Genomic DNA, 19,653 nt, shown 5'->3' on the forward strand with positions numbered 1-19,653 from the left:
CCTCTCTTTGCCATTCCCCACAATGATCCATCTGTGGAGAGGAGCTAACTGGCTGTAAGGCTGCTGACGAGGTGCCCCATCGCCTACTGGCCTGAGCTGCTCTCCACAAGCCCACTTGTGCCTGTCAACTAATGAATCTCACCTCAGTGCAGATAGTCATGGTGAGATTTCTCTGCTCATCCTCCTCACTCTGGACGATGGTGATTCCCGCTTTGAAAACTGCAGGGAGCTGAGGGTTCTCAAACTTGATCATGGCTCTGGAACATGGAACAGAAAGTCCCTTGTGGTTATCAAGAGGGAGAGAGAGTTCCACTCAAGTTGCTGGGCTGAGATGGCAGCTGGAACAGAGGAATATTTCACACTGAAATCCCAGTCCCAAGAGAGGCCCAATGAAGAGGAAACTTTGGGTTCCTAACTTGCAATCAGGCCAACACCCTGCAAGTAGTAATATCGGGAGGGTATCATGTCCCAACTCTGCTGAAACTGGATGCTGGTAAATTCCTTCCAGTATCCGGGCATGGAGAAAAGAGTCTTCACAGCCCCTACCGACCTGCTAAAGACAAAAACATACCAGTGTCAGGAAACGAGATCAGCCCCAAGCATGGCAAATCTGCACAAGCCCCGGGACACACTGCAAGGCCAGCAGTAGCTAGCGTCCCCGAGGATAGATCCAGTGTGATATCATGGTGCTTCCCTGCCCAATCGGCCCTGTCTACATTACAGTTTAATTGAGTTTGTAACCAGTTAGTGACACTGTAGCTTCTTAAGATGGTTGGAGTCATCACTCAATATGGTTAAATACGTGATTCTTTATTGTGGCAGGTAACAGGTCTCAAGCAGGCACGTGGGCCAGATCCTTAGTTGGTGTAAGCGAGCAAAACTATGCCAGTTTACACCAGCTGTGGTGTCTTCTGGTGCTCTGTTTTTCCCATGTAGATGGAATCCCCCAACTCCGCCCACAGAACCAGTGTAACTGGTGCCACTTCCTCCTGCAGTGCCTGGCCCCATGTGCTGCTGGTGTGGCTCTATCTGCGTGTACTCTGGCCAGGCTGTCCTTCACTGAGGCATTCTGGGACAGAGGCACAGATTTGCTCAGCAGGCCCTGATAAAAGCACTGACACTTTGGCAGGTGGCACATGTGGATGCACACACTACTGCTGCCTGACTGTGTAGTGAAAGCAGCTGGCCTGTGGACGGAGTCAGATGAGCGAGTGTGACTCACAAGAACACACAGCTCTCAACACTTTTCCCGCAAGAGAGACCTACACATAACTGAGCCTGGACGAACTACAATCAATCCATTGGAATATAAATATTGTACTTACATTTCCGTGTATAGTATATCTAGCAGTATAAACAAGTTGTTGTCTGTGTGAAATTTTAGTTTGTACTGACTTCGCTAGTGCTTCATACGTGGCCTGTTGTAAAACTAGGCAGCTATCCAGATGAGTTGACGTACCCCCTGGAAGACTCTGCGTACCCTTGGTTGAGAAACACTGATCTAAGTTATAAGCACCTAGTACAAGCCCTCTCCACCAGTGCCCATTCATAGCCAGGAGGTGGCATCTTTGAGTTCCGCGGGGTAAGGCTGGTGGAGGCAGCTGTGTATTCCTGTGCTCTGAGCAACACGGCGTGACAGCCACGGGCTGCCCCCGGGCAATATCCCACTGCACCCCCGAGCAGGGGAGCAGCAGCGTCTCTTGGCTGGGCGAGCTAAGGAGAGAGAGTTTCTTTCATCTTGTGAGACAAGAAAAAGGATCTGCCCCTTTCAGAGTCTAAAAAAAATAAGGGGGTGGGAGGGTTAAAACTTCTTTTCTTGTCCGGTGAACAAAGCGAAACACCATCTCTCTGCAATTTCTCTCGTTCACACACAGCCGACTTTGTCTGAAGGGTTTTCTTAATCCTTTAATTTTTAATCCATCCTATTATCAGAGCTTCTAAATGATTCTGGCAAACCATGTAAAGTCTTTTAACTCCCATATTAGTTAACTCCGAATTCCAAACAAACACACAAGGTTCTGTAGCTAAAATCAGAAGAGATTGGAAAATCTATAAGAAGGAAAGACCTCTCTGAATCACTTATAAAACATTTCCCCATTCAGTTCGTTTCTTTGCCCACAAGGGGGCGCTGATGTATCAACTGATACACGCAGTGTTGGGTCCTGGATATTATGGAGCCATGGTGGGTGAGGTTGTATCTTTTATTGGACCAACTTCTGCTGGTGAGAGAGACAACCTTTCCAGTAAGATGGGTTGACCAGCAGAAATCCTTGTAGCAGATATATTCTATTTAGACTCATTTGGGGAAGGTGGTATTGTTGTTATTATTAATAATAATGTGTTATTTGAATTACCAGAGCACCTTGGAGCCCAAGTCATGGACTATAACCCCATTGTGCCAGGCTTTCTACAGACAGAACAAAAATAGAGTTTACAATCCAAGAGACAAGTGGATACAGATAGACAGAGCGAGAGTACAACGAAATAGAGACATGATCATCAGTGGCCTCAGCAGTAGCCTACCCCTTGCCAAGTTTTGTGTGGGCAGCACAACACAGGAGAGTTTTAAGGAGAGATTCAAAGGAGAACAATGAGGCTGTTTGTGGAAATATTTGTGGGAAGTTCCTCCCAAGAGTGGGGGACGGAATGCTAGAAAGCTTGAAGATATTATTTTTAGATCAAGATATACAGGTTCATAGAAGGAAGTCATCAGGGATATACCCAACATTAACAAATGACATAGCCGTCAGGGACATTCCCTTTCATAGAGAGAGGTATTTTGTCCCTTCCCCACAGAGCTAAACTGTTTCTGGAGAGCCTGAAAACACCAAGTTGGAAAGAAGTCAAACCCCCTTAATTGCTGAGGGTTGCCCAGCTATGCCTGAGAGTCTACAGTGATGAGTGCACTAGAGGAGCCTGTATGGAAGAGAAAAAGACACACGCACACCCCTTCTCCAGATACTAATCTCATATCAAGGCTGAGATTTTTCAAGGTGTCTGAGGGATTTGGATGCCTACTCCTGATATACTGTTTAATGAGGCTTGGACATCCAATCCTACCATTAGGAACTAGCAGGATACCCAGCCAGATCTACATGTATTTTAAAAATTTTCCTTTTCTTATTTTCCAGTGGATTAAGTGCCATCCAGCACTCAATCACTCTTTCAAATGGGACTAGGTTCTTCAGTAACTAAGGTGGCTTCTGAAAATTTTACTCTTAGGTCAATTTGATTCCCAGACTAAGTGATTTGTCCAAGATCACACAGAGAGACTGGGGTAAAGCCAGAAACTTACCTCATAGGTCTCATGAGTTTCAGACCAGGGTCGTAAGCACAAGATCACCCTTCTCCTTGCTTTTAATTTTAAAAAGGGAGAGGAAAATATTGAGGATGCCTTATGTTTCTCTCCATCCCCTTTGGCACGACAATGAACACAATGTACCAGAATGACTTCAATGGAGTTTTGCCAATATACAGCAACTGAAGGTGTGGCCCAATCGACTCTCAGAAAAACCTCAGACCTCCAACTGGGCGCCTGTTCTCGCTTTTCATTCATGGGCTTTTCTCTTGTGATTTCAACCTCTCAGACTTCCTCTGTCAATTCTCACTGAGCTGGTACTAAACGCCTTGAGAGTGGGGTCCCAGTCTCTTCCCCAGAAAATGTCTCTCATGAGGGGAGTGACTTTGCTGCTGACATTATGTGAGTTTCCGTATTCGAACTATTTAGGAATCTGGAAGAGAGATGGTGAGACCAGACCCTGGTGGTTTGCCTCTTACCTCACTCAGTTGGGTTGTGTACTCTGTGCTGGGCCAGAGGGAGAGATTTATGTTTGCAGTTAGTGGAATGTGATACTCAGACACGCTGGGGATGGGTGAGTGTTTTAAAAAAAACCTAAAGATAAGGTTGCTAGCTAGCAAGCTCCAATCAAAGCTAGCCAGGGTAGCTTTGCTGTAAGTGGACATCACACCTTCCACATCCAATGGAGACATACACATAGATAGACGGATAGAGAGGTTGTGGAATCTCCACCACTGAAGGTTTTTAAGAGCATATGGTGGGGCGGTGCCCCACCCCCTGAGGAAAAGGGCTGAAGCAGGCCCAAGAGGCTGCGCAGACCAGCAGGCAATCAGCCAAGGCCTGGGGAGACCCAATCAGGGCAGGGAAAGAGGCAGCCAATCAGGGCCGGGCTAGGTCCTATATAAAGGCTGTCTAGCAGAGGAGTAGTCAGTCACTCCCTGACTAGGAGGGAGAAGGACTGGCTCCTGAGCTAAGGAGCAGCACCTTGGACAGAGTAGTGCTGGGCAGGCTTAGGAGAGCAGAGCAGAGCTCCGGCCCAGATACCTGCCAGGCTGCAGCACTTGCTAGAAGGGGTCGAGAAGGTGCCTAGGGCCAAAGGGGATGTGACCCAGGGAAACTAGGCAGATGAGAGGGGAGAGAAGGAGGACAGAGGGAGGCTGCCACTAGAGGGTCCCTGGGTCGGGACCCAGAATAGCGGGTGGGCCTGCGTCCCCCCCTTTTCCCCCTTGCATTGCCACTAGTCACGAAGGAGAGAGGCCGAGACAGGCCACAACCGGCCCCTGAGACGAGGGGCTAGACCAGGGGTAGGCAACCTATGGCACGCGTGCCGAAGGCGGCATGCGAGCTGATTTTTAGTGGCACTCACACTGCCCGGGTCCTGGCCACTGGTCCAGGGGGCTCTGCATTTTAATTTAATTTTAAATGAAGCTTCTTAAACATTTTAAAACCTTATTTACTTTACATACAACAATAGTTCAGTTCTATATTATCGACTTATAGAAAGAGACCATCTAAAAACGTTAAAATATATTACTGGCACACGAAACCTTAAATTAGAGTGAATAAATGAAGACTCGGCACACCACTTCTGATAGGTTGTCGACCCCTGGGCTAGACTCTAGGGTTGTGGTTGGCCACCGAGGCTGGGATAAACAGAGGGACTGCTGTTAACAACAGCCCCCCGGAAGGGGGTGAGACCAGAGTAGTGAACACTGCCAGAGGGCAAAGTCCTGAAGCGGATGAAGATTGTCCTGAAGAGGACACCGCTGAGCAGGGAGCAACACGGGTCCCAGGGCAGCAGAATGGAGACAACGGGCGAGCTACCACGCGGCGAGGACGCCCCAGAGCAATCAAGAGCTAATTCCCGGAGCGACTGGCAGGGGGCACCAGCGGTGGTGAGTTGGACCCCGTAACAGAGCAGGTCAGACAAACCCGGTCAGGGGTGGTCAAGATGATACTTAGTCCGGTCATCAGTACAGGGGACTGGACTAGAAGACCTCACGAGGTCCCCTCCAGTCCTATATTAGAATCTCCAGTGTTCCCATGCCACAGTGTGAAACTGGAAGCAGGACCCAATGACTATGGAATGAGCTCTCTGAAATTATTCCTCTCTCTGTTAAGCTGCTTAGTAGGGATCTTTGTATGGTTAATGAGAGCTACCTAAAGGATTAGGAGAAGGGTCTGGGGTGTTCACACTAAGGTCCCTTATACATTACATGTCCATGAAATGCACTCTCTGCCTTGTCTCCTTTCCTACGTGCCCTGGGCAGAACTGATATCAAGCAGCCGGTCTCTGCATTTCTCATCAATGCATTTTCCCCCCAACAAAATACCCTATTTTCCTAGCGATAGACTCAATTCCCCCAAATATCTCCTATTTATGATCAATATATCCCATTCCCATCAATATAAGCCTATTCCATCATGACACCCCTGTTCAGTGGATGCCTTCAACCACAAGGAGTATCTGTTTCATCTTCACAATAAGATTTCATTTCTGCATGACCCACCCTTTCTTCTATCCTTTGGTGTCTCATGAACCCAGCCTCTTGCAGTCCAACTCCTCCTCTTTCTGTTTGAGCCCTGTTTAAAATACTGTCATTGCAGCTCAAGGAAAAGGTCAGATCTGAAGGAACCACTCACTCAGGAGGCTGTTAGCACCCACACAGGCATCTAAATCACTTAGGCACCTTTAAATATTCTCACCCTAAGATTATAGTGTTTCGAATAAATATCTGTTCTTTTTTCCCCCCATAAGGGACCTTTGGAGACTCGGTCACACAAACTGAAGGCACAGCTATTGTCAAAGAAGGAGCACCTTTGGTTATTGAGTGTACCAATGAGTCTACCCTATTCCCTTATCTCCAGTGCTTTATTGGGGTGTTGACGATACCAGAGAAGTTTTGGCTGAGAGATAAAACATCAGGGGGTGGCCAAGATGAAGGGGACAAGCAGGGTTTTTTTGCTGACCATGTCCAAGACAAGAAATCCTTCCATTCGAAGAAAAGCTCCAGTGAAATGAACGACTCTGAGGTCTATTACTGCGCCGTCAGAGATACAGTGATTGCAACCAGCAGGGGAGCTGAACAAAAATCCACTGAAGCACAGAAAGTCCAAGACTTCTGTCTTTGGGGGGAAAAAAACATGTTATATTTTCATAACTTGACTTCATTGTGGTATATAAGTACTGCACCTTTTGGGGATATAGTACAGTATATTAAATATATATATTAAATATAAATCCTTGTATTGCATATTTTTTATTATTTCTCCCATGTCTGCTTTAATGCAGGCTTTTCTCTGGTTTTTAAAATGATGTTTAAGGTCATAACCCCCCCCCCCCCCCCCACACACACACACTTTAAATAAAATTAGGGAATGGCTTAAACTGGTTTAAATACACATGCCTGCATGGTAGAGACAACGGATCTGCAACACTCCACACTAGCTGAGGATTTAGCCCATAAACATGGTAGTTCTGGAAGGGACACGTAGTCCATTTGTGACATTAAACATCATTTTAAAACCAGAGGAAAGTCTGCATTAAAGCAGGCAGAGGGAAGAAATAATCAAAAATATGCAATACAAGTGGAAGAGGAAACAGCCTGTGGGTACTGTCAAGGTTCCTTCCCCACTCTGAACTTTAGAGTACAGATATGGGGACCTGCATGTGAACCTCTAAACTGAATTACCAGCTTAGATCTGGTTTTGCTGCCACCACTCCCAAGTACTAACTCCCTTCCCTGGGTAGCCTTGAGAGACTTCTTCACCAATTTCCTGGTGAACACCGATCCAAACCCTTGGATCTTAAAACAAGGAAAAATCAATCAGGTTCTTAAAAAGAAGGCTTTTAATTAAAGAAAGGTAAAAATCATCTCTGTAAAATCAGGATGGAAAATAACTTTACAGCGTAATCAGATTCAAAGAGCCCAGAGGAACCCCCTCTAGCCTTAAGTTCAAAGTTACAGCAAACAGAGGTAAACCCTTTAGCAAAAGGTACATTTACAAGTTGAGAAAACAAAGATAAACCTAACACGCCTTGCCTGGCTGTTACTTACAAGTTTGAAATATGAGAGACTTGTTCAGAAAGATTTGGAGCGCATGGATTGATGTCTGGTCCCTCTTAGTTCCAAGAGCGAACAACCCCCAAAACAAAGAGCACAAACAAAAGCCTTCCCCCCACCAAGATTTGAAAGTATCTTGTCCCCTTATTGGTCCTTTGGGTCAGGTGTCAGCCAGGTTACCTGAGCTTCTTATTCCCTTACAGGTAAAAGGATTTTGGATCTCTGGCCAGGAGGGATTTTATAGTATTGTACACAAGAGGGCTGTTATCCTTCCCTTTATAGTTATGACAGGTACCGATCAACAGAGGGAGGATACAAAGGAAACAGTGAAAGGAACACGAAAGAATTTGGTCTCAGCACAACAGCTGCCTAACCCGGCTCAGCATCACATCAGGCAGGTTTTACAGTTGGCTACTATGGCTGGAGCATTGTAAAAGAAACCGTGGTAGCGGCTGAGGCAGTTCCCCTGCAGATGTACTACAAGAGGCTCTGTTTTACCAGCCGCTCACCGAAATGCAGAGCGGTCATTTCACAGCCTGCTGCTTCATGTGGTCTCGGATTCCCCCCCGCAATTTCTCCACCCCGTTCCTCTCAGACACCATGCAGAAGCCAGGGAGCCTAGTTCAAGGGCAGTAGCAGGCTGCTGTGTGGTTGGCACCCTAGGCACTCAGCAGAGGAGAACAGCACCGCAAAGAAAGCGGGTGGATCTATATTTTTAAGACATCTTTCCCCACTCTTCCTCCTCACGGCTGGGGAAGGCAAGGGAGAAGCTTCCCTCTGCATGTTGGGGACAAGGTTCTAGCCCACCTGATCCCCGGAAGATGTTCCTCACCTGGGTTTCAGTTGTTGAGATATTAAAAAAGGTTGTCCAAAAATTGTGTAATTGTATAAACATTAGAGAGCTTTGCTTATTGCTTAAAAACAAGTTCAATTTGAAATGAACTTTATAAACAATTTACTAATTTGGAGCTTCCCTGAAAGTTTTATTACTGGGGGCATGAATAATTAACCATCAAACCCAGGGTCTTCACTTTAAAGTGTTAGTTTCCACATTATTCTGAATACTGGGGATTTTCGGCCAAATATTTATATATTTACTATGAAACAAGCGATTTTTGTCCTTATGGAGCATTTGTGAGCTTTGCCATAGGGATAAAGCTATTGAAAAAGAAAAGCAAACAGTGAGGCAGTGAAGTAGCTGCCTACTCTGTAAAGCCTCCATCACATACACCACCTGCTGGTATATGGCGATTGGGAAAAAAATCTGTTTCCCAATTTGGAAGTGAAGACACTCTGGTAAGGGCTCTTTTAGAATCCAACTGGGAACAGTGAGCGGAAGTTAAGTTACCTCCCATTCTATAATTGATGGGGTGGGATGGGGTGGAGGCAGGGACTGGAGGCATTGAGAATGGGGGTTCCTGACAGGCGTTGGGTGTGGGGTTCCCTGCTGCAGCTCCGCAGGCTGGAGCCTGCACCTCCTGTGACAGGCAGGGGCTGGTGCAGAGGGTGGCACAGCTGGGAGACGACACCTCCCATAACAGGGGGGCCCTTTCACAGCAAGGGCGGCACCTCCCTGCGGAAGCACGGACCCCATCTGCTCCTCCTGCTTTCTCCTGACACCAGCACCACCCTTCCTGGCACCGCCTCATGGCAACATCTGCTTCCGGACTCGCACCAGAAATGGGAAGTCTGGGCCGGGCCTGGCAGTGTCTGACAGGAAATCGAGGCAGGAGACACGACCACTCCCTTGATGCCACGGGGCCTGTCGTGGCTGAGCAGAGATGGAGGCAGTGGGGGGGAGGGGTAGCTCAGTGGTTTGAGCATTGGCCTGCTAAACCTAGGGTTGTGAGTTCAGTCCTTGAGGGGGCCATTTAGGGAACTGGGGTAAAAATCTGTCTGGGGATTGGTCCTGCTTTGAGCAGGAGGTTGGACTAGATGACCTCCTGAGGTCCCTTCCAACCCTATAATATTCTATGATTCCTCTATGATACTACATCTCCCATGGGGCCCGCTGTGGCTGAGGGGAGATGGACCCCCGGGGAGATGCTACAACTCCCACCGTGCACTGCTTCACTCTTCTCTCCCCGCCCACCCTGCTTCTCATTGCAGGGGCAGCCTCAACCCCGTTACTGAGTTTGTGGACCCAGGATTTCTGCTCCCCTCCCAAGAGCAGGCCACCCCCCAGCCTCCGCTGGGTTTGCAGGTGGCAGGTGGGGTGCCCCCCAGGGTAGGGGTCGGGGTCCAGGGGAGGTTTGGCAGATGAAGGGACCTGGTGGGGTTTTGCCTGGGTGGTTTGGAGAGTAACAGTGAAGGGGAAGTTGGACACTTGCCAGAATACCAGGTCAACAAGACAGGTGAGGTAATACCTGTTATTGGACCAGCTTTGGAGCCACACAGGGCTCTTCTTCATGTCGGGGAAAGGTGCTCAGAGTGTCACAGTTCAATACAAGGTGGAGCGCTCTGCCCCGAGCACCGCACATTCACGTACTTCCTGGAACAGTGGGAGCCTATCTCCACTGGCCTATAGACAGCCCCACTGTCTAACCCAGAGGTGGCTGCATCTTAGCACCAAGACACCAGTGGTCACTGGCCCAATGCAGGGGTTGGGGGGAGTAAATACACACAGGGGACTGCCCCACCTGGGCAACACGAGTCACCAAGATGAGAGTGGGATACACATTGGCACTGCCCCAATGGCTGATATACATACAGGACCCTGCCTCACCCAGCCACCAGTGCTCACAGTCGCAATGGTAGTGGTGGGGTCCCATAGGCAGCTGCCCTCAGTGGCCACCAGGGATCGCTGCAGCAATGCTGAGGGGGGATACATGCCAGGCAGTGCCGCACCTGGCCACCAGGAGACATTGCTCCAACAAGAAGGCACTGACAGGGCACTCCTGTGCCTGGCCAACAGGGGTCACTATCACAGAATTGGGGGGATACACATATGGCACTGCCACACCTGGCCTCAAGATGATACACTTAGGGCACTATCCCACCTGGCCAGCAGGGGTCAGTGCCCCAAAAGGACTGATATTCACCATGTACTGCCCCACCTGGTCCCCAGGGGGCCCTGCATCCTGACACCTACCCACACATATCCCTGGTGAGCAGGAGTGTGCCCGTGTGTTATTCTGCACTGTAAGAAATGAGGCAAAGGCTAATTTTACTTAAATTTCTGATGAAGAAAGCTCTAAGTTGCGACCCTCACCTTGCCAAGCACCTGCCCAAAGCCAGAGCAGTGTCCCTGCTGCCAGCAGAGACCCCAGAACACAAAGCAGCTTTTAGGTGAAGCAATGACAGACTCCGGGGAGGGGCTATGGGGAAGCAGAGAAAGAGCAACTAACTGCAGTGGGGAAAATCATAATCTACCGGGGAGAAAGAACGGACTCCGCTAGAATATCAAACCAACTCCGGCCAGGCTGGATACCAGCAATTTGGGGCTGGAGCAGCTCCAGCTAGAGGCTGGGCGGGGGCAGGTGACCTCGGTCTCTGTGCTGAGCAGGCTGCTTTGGCTGCGAGGAGGGACAAGGAACCCCCCGGCCAGGGTCTTGCTGCCCAAGGGGCAGGGGAGATCTGCGGCAGTCTTTGGAGTAGCTGGTTCAGCAGCCGTGAGCCCGCACGCTTGTCCCTGCCTGAGCTCTCCAGGAGCACATTACGCCCAGGTGTATGCACTGGATGTAGGCACCAGTGTAACAACAGGGCCAGACTCTGCTGAGTGCTGCCTGCGAGAGACAGGGGCAGAGTCAGACGGGCAGATGGGGGCAGCAGATGACAGGGCCAGCGGCCATGAGCTGAACCCATCACACTTCCGGCCTTTGACATCACCATCCATCCCTGCAGCCCTCCACCTGTCCCGCTGTCCATCCAACCCTCAAGCCCCCCATCCATCCCCACTATATGCCACACACACCCCTTCATCCATCTGCCTCATACTCTCATCTATCTCCTCATACATCCCGCTGTCCCTCTGGTTGTCCGTGCAGTGCCCAGCACAAGGAGGCATGGACCCTGAGCAAGGCTTTGGGTGATGCAGTAATGGAGCTAGGGGGTTGTAAGGGGGGTTCTAGGCATCTCTAATGTCACCCCACTTCTCCTGTACCCAAAGCCATGGCCGTGAGCCCACCCCTCTCAGTCTCAGACCCCACAGCCCCAAAGACATGACTGGCCACTCACGCTGTACCCAGTTACAGGAATGAAGTCTCCAAAACTCTCTAGGAAGATAGGGGTGGGAGGAGCAACCCCCTTAGCCTGGCAGGCAGTAGTACGCATCCTTCCCAGTATGGCAGAGACCATGCCCATAGGCAGATAGACCCAGCCTAGCCCATAGGAGACTGGGGGGGACGGAGGGGGGGAAGAGGATGCAGGCAACTGAACATAACAGGTGTTCATGAAAGGAGAGAGAGTGTGAGAGTGTGAGTTGGCCAACACAGTAGAGAAGACAGAGAGAGAGAGAAACCTAGGAGGAAGGAAAGAAACTCAGAACAGGGAGTCACCCTCATGGATCCAACCTTCTGCTAGGAGCTGGCCAGAGAGATGAGCAGCCCCACAAATGGCAACATCATCTCCCTTGAAGCCACAGCTTGTTTTGTTTTTTTTAAACAAACCCACACGCAGCTAATGGGACGTCCCTGCCTGGAGCCAGGGGGACTGTGACCAGAGCCCTCACCAAACCAGACAGAGACAGCTACTCTCATCTTATCTCACTGACAGAGACAGCTACTCTCATCTCAGCTGGACAGGTCTTGCCTGGCATCAGCAGTATTCATGCTGTCACTGCTCTCGCTCACTTTCCATCTCACCTCGGGGCTGGACTCTGTCCCAACGACTTCTTTCCCCTTGGTATTAAACACAACACAAGAGGAAAAGAAAAGCAATGGTGGCGAGGCTCTTCTTCTCGCTACTCCCGCACCCCAGGGCTCTGGCTTCAACCCTCCTCCCATTATGCCATCACAGCTACAATTAGAAATCACCCCTTTGCACCTACACCCAAAGGAGTCACTCTGCACAGGAGACTATTGTCTCTTCCCCTGGACTTAATACCACAGAGCTCCATGCCCAGCTTGCTCATGTCCTCTGAAGAAAACTAAACTGGGAAGAGCTGAGGAAGTGATTGCCATCACCGCTGACTCACACCCAGTGCTGTGAAAGGCAGAAAGCTCAGGACTGTTCACCTCTGCTTAGACGGATGTCCAGGCTGCTCAGGTTCACTTCTTCCCACTTCTCCTTTGGCTGGGGCTCCTTGACGATTCATCTGAAAGCGCAGGAAATAACTGATGAGCGAGACATCACTGCCCACAGCTCTATTGGTGCACGAGAGCTCACCCTCCCTCCGTCTCCGACAGGCTCTAGAGCAGCCCCACTCGATGAAGAGACAGAGCCAATGGGTTGCTTGGCCAGTCACCCCACCTCCACCACTGTAGTATCCAGTACGATTCTCTTCCCTCCTGCTAGATGGTGCAGGCTCTCGAGACCAAGCCTGTGCGGATGAATGCACACTTCACCTGCCCATGTCCTATGGTAGGAGACAGTACAAAGAGAGAGAGAAGGTGTGTTGGCCAACACAGTAGAGAAGACCGAGAGAGAGGCATAGGAGAAATTAAAGTAACTCAGCGCCTGGAGTCACCCTCGTGGATCCAAACTTCTGCTGGGGTTGGACACACCACTGCCACCAAGAGAGATGAGAAGTCCCCAAACCAGATACTTATCTCACAGACAGTGACAGCTGCTCTGCTAACAGCTGGACAGGTCTTGCCTGGCATCAACAGTGCTTGTGCTCTCACTCACTTTCCATCTCACCACTGAGACGGACTCTGTCCCCGCCCCCCTCGCCATCCAACACACACACACACACACACACACACACACACACACACACACACACTTCTTTTCCCTTGGTGCCAAACACACCACAAGAAGGAAAAAACAAAGTTATCATGACACTCTGCTATGATGGCGAGGCTCTCCTTCTCGCATCTCCCACACCCCAGGGCTCTACCCTGAATCCCCTTCCCATTATGTTGTCAGAGCTACAATTAGAAAACACCCCACTGCACCTGCACCCAAAATAGTCACTCTGCACAGGGGACTCTTGTCCCTTCCACTGGTCTTAACCCCACAGAGCCCTGGGCCCAGCTTTTTTTCTTTAGTACTGGGGCTCTCGTCCTCTCCTTCCTATCCCTCTTGGACTCCATCTGTGAGAGAGGACAGGGAAGTGTTACAAACACAGACACCCTCCCCCAGCTCTCTCTGTGTGCTGGGTTCACACCTGGTTGTCTCCCCAATCCTTGCCGTTGTCCAGCATGTCTCCCTCCACAGAAGTCACCTGGCCTCATCTTAGACTTCATCTTCATATTGCTCTTCTCCCTCCCAGAGTTCCTCAGACCTGTCTGTCCTCAGCTCTGCAGGCAGAGGGGAAGGGGCATCATGGGAATACACATGCCCCATTCCAGACACTACACAGCATCCACAGGGCTACCAAACCATGTCACCTTCAGCAGGGAACGGGGGTGCCTTGCACTCACTGGGCGGTGGGAAGTGGAGCGACCCGGCCGCAGCCCACTCCGTGCCGCCGGTGAGTACTGGGGGTTTGTCCCCTGCCCCCCAAGCCTGGGGAGGAGATGGGGCAGTGGGGAAGGGGCATGGGATGGGGAAGAGAAAGGGATGGGGGAAGTGGGGGCAGGGGAGAAGAGGCAGTGGGGATGGAAGGGTTTACGATCAATTAGCTCAAATTATAACAGGACCACCAACTCTAGTCTAGACAAAGCCGAAGCATGAGTCCCCCAGGCTAGACAGGACATGGATTTTTAATATAAAAGGAGGCAACATAAATATATCTTCTCTCCCCAAAACAAACAAAAACAAACATACAAACAAAAAAACACCCAGGCCCCCAAATCTTCATGCCTTCTTTACACATCCGAAGAAAATCGAAGACACAGTATCAGATATTGCCCCTTTACAGATCAACTTTAAAAATGAAATTATCCTTTCCATTCTCAATTCCCCCAAATCAGGGTAACTGCTGACTTTGTGGGGCTGAAAGACTGGATCTGGGTGTGAAAATTTGTCCCTTTCCACCATTGCAAGTACATATAGAACAGAGTGCTGGGAGCACAGCAGAATAGGGTAGGGTAAGAGAAAGCTGATTAGGGGGAAGAGGCCCTCAGAAAAATCTTGTCTTGAAAATAGCCACAGGATTGGTTTGGTGTCAATGATTCCCCCTGCATTATGAGCTGCTTTTAATTTTCAAAGTATTCTAAAATCCACATGCATAATGAGATTATCTAAGATATTGGTACGCCACAACAGGGGCAGTGGTGCAAGTTTGGAATAATTTGGTTCAGGCGTTCCTCGCATACTGTCCCCTCTCCCCCAATAAGAACAAAATGTTAATATTCCAGTTGCTCTAAAACTGACCTGCATAGTGAGATTACCTTGAACAGTGGTATTCCACAACTGAAACTGAGGTAGAGGGGAACTGCCATTGAGATGAATGGGTCATTTCACACCACCCAGAGCTATTGGATTAGGGCTTGGCTACACTTGCGAGTTACAGCGCAATAAAGGAGCCCTGGGCACACTAGCTCACTACCTGTCCACACTGGCAAGGCACGTAGAGCGCTCTGACTCCACGGCTACAGCGCTGCTGGTTCTCCACCTCGGCAAGAGGAATAACGTTTGCTGCGCCTTGGCTACAATGCCCGGGCGTCAGTGTGAACGAGGTGTTGCATTACTGCGCTCTGATTGGCCTCCAGAAACGTCCCATAATCCCGTTAAGTCAAGTGGCCACTCTTGTCATTGTTCTGAACTCTGTAGGAATGCGGAAATGCCCTTTCAAAGCTCCGTTTCTGACAGCCGACATGCAAACCATTACTGTGGAATGCTGTGTGTGAAAGAGAGAAAGATGGGGGGGGGAGGGGGAAGTCTGCTGCTGTCTGAACTTACAAGACAGCATGCTGACATGCTCTCAGCCCCCCAAAAACCCACTCTCTCCCCCTCCACATACACACAACACCAGGGCCGGCTTTAGCAAGAGCAGGGCCTGATTCCTGGGGGCGGGGCTTGCAGCAAGGGGACCTGAGCCACGCCTCGCCGCGGGGGCCAGCGTGCTTGGCCGGAACCGGGGCTGGACTGGGCCGTGCCTCCCCGGAGCCCTTCTCGCGCCCCCCACCTCCCCAGCTTACCTGGTGCTGCCTGCCCGCCCCTGCTTCTTTTCAGACTTCCCGCGAACCTCTGATTCACGGGAAGCAGGGGAGGGGGAGGAGCAGGGGGCGGAGCGTTCAGGGGAGGGGAGGAGGGAGAAGTGAGCTGAGGGCGGGGTGGAGAGCTGCGGCGCGGGGCCCTCTTAGCGTGGGGCCCAATTCAGCCGAATCGGCTGAATCGGCCTAAAGCCGGCCCTGCACAACACACTTCCTGTCACACTCCCCTCCCCATTTGAAAAGCATGTTGCAGTTACTTGCATGTTGGGATAGCTACCCATAATGCATCGCTCCCAATGCCGCTGCAAGTGCCGCAAATGTGGCCACACCAGTGCACAAGCAGCTGTCACTGTGGACAGACAGCAGGGCTTTCCCTACTGCGCTCTCCGAAGGCGGGTTTAACTCACAGCGCTCTACATCTGCAAGTATAGCCATGCCCTTAGACTATTCATCTCTGGAGCATCTTAATTCATCTGAACACACCCCACTGAGATGAATGGGCCATTCCACACTTCAACAGCACTCCTGTACTGCAGAGGGCTGTGCAGAGCCCCTTCCTTTGCACTAGCTCCCTGAAGTAGATACAAAGTCTGGGGCTCCCTGCTATTCATCTTGCTGCCTCCAGCTGGTGGATGTGCTCATCACAGCCCATCAATTACCATCCTCCTTTCTTCCCATGGCCCTTCCAGCCCTACGGGGGGCATGATGGGCCAGGAGGAGAGCAGAGCTGGTAGTTAAAGTGGAAGATCATTCCTCTCCCAGAGGTGCCCTCCAATCATGCCCCCTCACTAACACCTCTTCCCCAGGAAACAAGGGAAACTAACTGCCCAAAACCATGGTTAATGCAGGTCTTGTTTACACTACAGTGCCTTTGCCAGTATAGCTATGCCAGTTAGACTCACCCCTTAGTACCCTCTTCAACTCAAGAAGTGTGTTTCAGATTCCTTCTGGCACTGCCAGTCTGACATGCCTTCTCTGGCCTGTCAGATTGGGTTTATATCTGCTGGTGAACCACAGCACCACTCATTAGGCTGTTCATTAGTTTTATATCAGTATAACTCCACTGATTTCCTTGGGGTTGCTCCTGATTTATACTGCTACAAGTGAGGAGAGAATCAGGAATAGGCACTGACTCTGCAGGTGCTCCAGGGCTTCAACACCCATGGAAAAAAATAGTGGGGGTGGTCAACTCCCACCAGCCACAACTGTTCAGCTGTTCGGCACTTGGCGTGGGGACTCGGGGGGAGAAGGCGGAGCAGGGACAGGAAGAGGCAGAGCAAGGATGGGTGGTGGGGGTGCGGTGGGGCGGAGCACCCACTGGGAAAAATAAAAGTCGGTGCCTATGCTGGGGGGAGTCCTTTCTCCCTACCACAGCCCTAGGGCAGCCTGCACCCCAAACCCCTCATCCCTGGCCCCATCCCAGAGCAGGTACCCCCAGCTGGAGCACTCACCCCAACCCTCTGCCCCAGCCCTGAGCCCCCTTCTGCACCCTGAACCCAGCCCCACCCTAGAGCCTGCACCCCCAGCTGGAGCCCCCCCCGCATCCTGAACCTCTCATCCCCAGCCGCACCCCAGAGCCTGCACCCCCAGTTGGAACACCCCCCCCCGCATCCTGAACCCCTCATCCCCAGCCCCACCCCCGAGCCTGCACCCCCAGCTGCAGCCCTCACCCCCTGCACCCAATCCTCTGCCCCATTACTAAGCCCCCTCCCACCCTCTGAACCTCAGCTCCTCTCTCGCCACACTTCACCTCCATATTGGTGCACATAACAAAAGTCATTCCACACATGGATGGGAAAAATGAGAGGGAACGTTGCCCTTCACAGAGGAGGATGTAGGCTAACGCTGAGGAGAGATGAGCTACCAGGGAGGGGAGATGAGCCACCAGTGAGGAGATTCTGAGACTGTTACCCAGGCCTCTGTGAGATTTGAACTGGCAACCCCTGTATTCTGACACTACTGCTCTAACCCTGGGAGCTCCAGAGCTTGGCAGACGGAGGCAGTAGGTTAACGCTGAGGAGAGACGAGCTACCGGGGAGGGGAGATGAGCCACCAGTGAGGAGATTCTGAGTCCAAGACGGCTTCCCAGGCCCCCACAACGTTTGAACTGGCGTTCCCTGCAGTCTGAGCCCCCTGCTCTCGCCCCCTGGGCCCAGGTGCTCTTGGCAGAGGGAGGAGGTAGGTTAACACTGAGGAGTGGTGAGACCTCTGCTCTAACCCCCTGAGCACATGCAGCTGGCTGGGTCCCCACGGGGCTGCCAAACAAGGTCTCAGCCACATCGGATGGGCTGGCCTTGACCTTGTAGCTACTGTGGCCCTCGCGTAGGAGATGAATCGCTTGGATTCCAGCTCCATCCAGGGCTTCATTGCCAAGCTGACTCCGCAAAGCATCTCGGGCCAGGGTCCATGTCCAGCAATGAACCTGCCTGAAGGCCAGGGGAGTCCGGTAAGGACCTGCGGAGGGGAGCAGGGCCAGCTCCCTGGGGGTGCCTGTGACGGGGGGGCCGAGGTGTCCAGCTGCAGACGCAGGTGTAGACGCGAAGGAGAACCGAGCAGAGACGAGGAGGACAGGGGAGAAGCGCCGCGGCAGGAGGTCCCTGGGGCGGAGAAGGGAGAAGGTTGCACACGCACAGGGGATCTGCCATTGTTGGGGCTCTGAGGGATCCTTCCGCAGGGAGGGGGATTGTCAAAGGCAAAACCCCCCCCCCCGTGTCTCTTCGCTGTGTCCCGGGCCACCCTAGCACGGCCGGGCCCGCGGGAGCGGGTCAGACCCACCCTCGCCAGAAAGCGCCTCGCGCTCCAGCTGCGCGCGGGACCCAAAGTGCCCAGGGCCCCGCCCCCTGAGCCGCGCGAGCCCCGCCCCGCGCTCGGCTCTGCGGGCCATACCATCTCTCCAGCCGGGGGGGACGGGAAGTGCAGCCCTGTGCTCCCCGCTAGAGGTCGCGGTGGTTCAATCCGCCCCAGGGGCGGGGCCACACGGCGTGTCGGAGTCCGTCGCGTGCTCTGCCCTCCGCCCGACCCGTAGCCATGGCGCCGCGTCGCCGCCGGCCCCCTCGGGGCCGCGAGCCCGAGCCCCGCCCGGGGCCTACGGAGGGGAGCCCGGAGCGGCCGGTGAGCGGGGCGGGGCGGAGCGTGGGGGGAGCGGCCCGAGCCCCGGCTGGCGGGGGGGGGTCCGGAGCGGGGCCCGGCCGGGCGCTGCCTGCACGTGGTGTCCGGCCCCGGTGCGTGGGCGGCCGCAGGCCGGTTACGGGACATCTGCGGCTTTGCCGAGTGACCAAGTCACGGACCCAAAACTTCCGCTGGCCTCTGGGTCAGGCTACAGGGCCCGGCACGGCGGGTCCCGGTCCTGCCTGGATCTCGTGCAGCACAAACACTGAGTGACGCTCGCGGGAGCGGCGCCGGGGAGTCCCGTGTGCCATGCAGGGAACGGCTGGAGTGGGCTGGGGGTTGGGCTCCCAAGGCAGGAGTGGAAACCCCTCTCTAGGGCAGTGGTTTGCAAACTGCCGGTCACGACCCAGTGCTGGGTCGCAGCATGTCAGGCACTGGGTCGCTCGGGTCAGCCGACCGGGCTGTTAAAAGTCCCGTCAGTGCGGCTGCCTGGCTGAGGCAGGCTAGTGCCTACCTGCGCTGGCACCGCACTGCGCCCTGGAAGCGGCCAGCAGCAGGTCCGGCTCCTAGGCGGGGGGACCACGGGGCTCTGTGCGCTGCCCTGCCTGGAGCACCAGCTCCGCACTCGCATTGGCCAGAAACCAGCCAATGGGAGCTGGGGGGGGGGGCAGTGGCTGCAGGTGAGAGCCGCATGGAGTCACTTGCACGACTCCGCCTAGGAGCCAGACCTGCTGCGGGCCGCTTCTGGAGTGCGGTCTGTGGTGCCAGGACAAGCAGAAAGCCTGCCTTAGCGCCACCGCTGACCGAGAGCCACCCAAGCTAAACCTGCACCCCAACCAGTGATGAGCTCCCAAAATCCTAAGAACCGGTTCCCTACCGGGTCCACTCGCTCCTGGTTTTCGGCGGCAGGTCCTTCAGCCAGAGCAAGTGAAGGACCCGTCGCCGAAGACCTGGTAGGGAACCGTGCGGTGAGTACAAGCCC

The 19,653-nt window shown here is 52.7% G+C and overlaps 1 protein-coding gene and 1 long non-coding RNA gene across 3 annotated transcripts in view; one reads left to right on the forward strand and one right to left on the reverse strand.

The window, feature by feature from the left end:
- On the reverse strand, positions 1–18,538 carry LOC117888052. Its single transcript, XR_004648252.1, has 3 exons — positions 18,450–18,538; positions 12,537–12,616; positions 1–553 (listed from the first exon to the last, which is right to left on the reverse strand). It is a non-coding gene; the product is annotated as an uncharacterized LOC117888052 (long non-coding RNA).
- Positions 18,534–19,653, forward strand: part of DDX54 (DEAD-box helicase 54) — a 24,620-nt gene continuing 23,500 nt past the window's right edge. The window contains exon 1 of one of the 2 annotated variants that reach the window (XM_034791084.1): positions 18,534–18,674. In XM_034791084.1, the coding sequence (XP_034646975.1) occupies positions 18,591–18,674 (84 nt within the window). In that variant the 5' untranslated portion in view covers positions 18,534–18,590. The remainder of the gene's footprint in view (positions 18,675–19,653) is intronic. The other variant, XM_034791085.1, reaches the window with a different exon arrangement.

This window comes from Trachemys scripta, chromosome 15, assembly GCF_013100865.1.
Source record: "Trachemys scripta elegans isolate TJP31775 chromosome 15, CAS_Tse_1.0, whole genome shotgun sequence".
NCBI classification, from domain to species: domain Eukaryota; kingdom Metazoa; phylum Chordata; order Testudines; family Emydidae; genus Trachemys; species Trachemys scripta.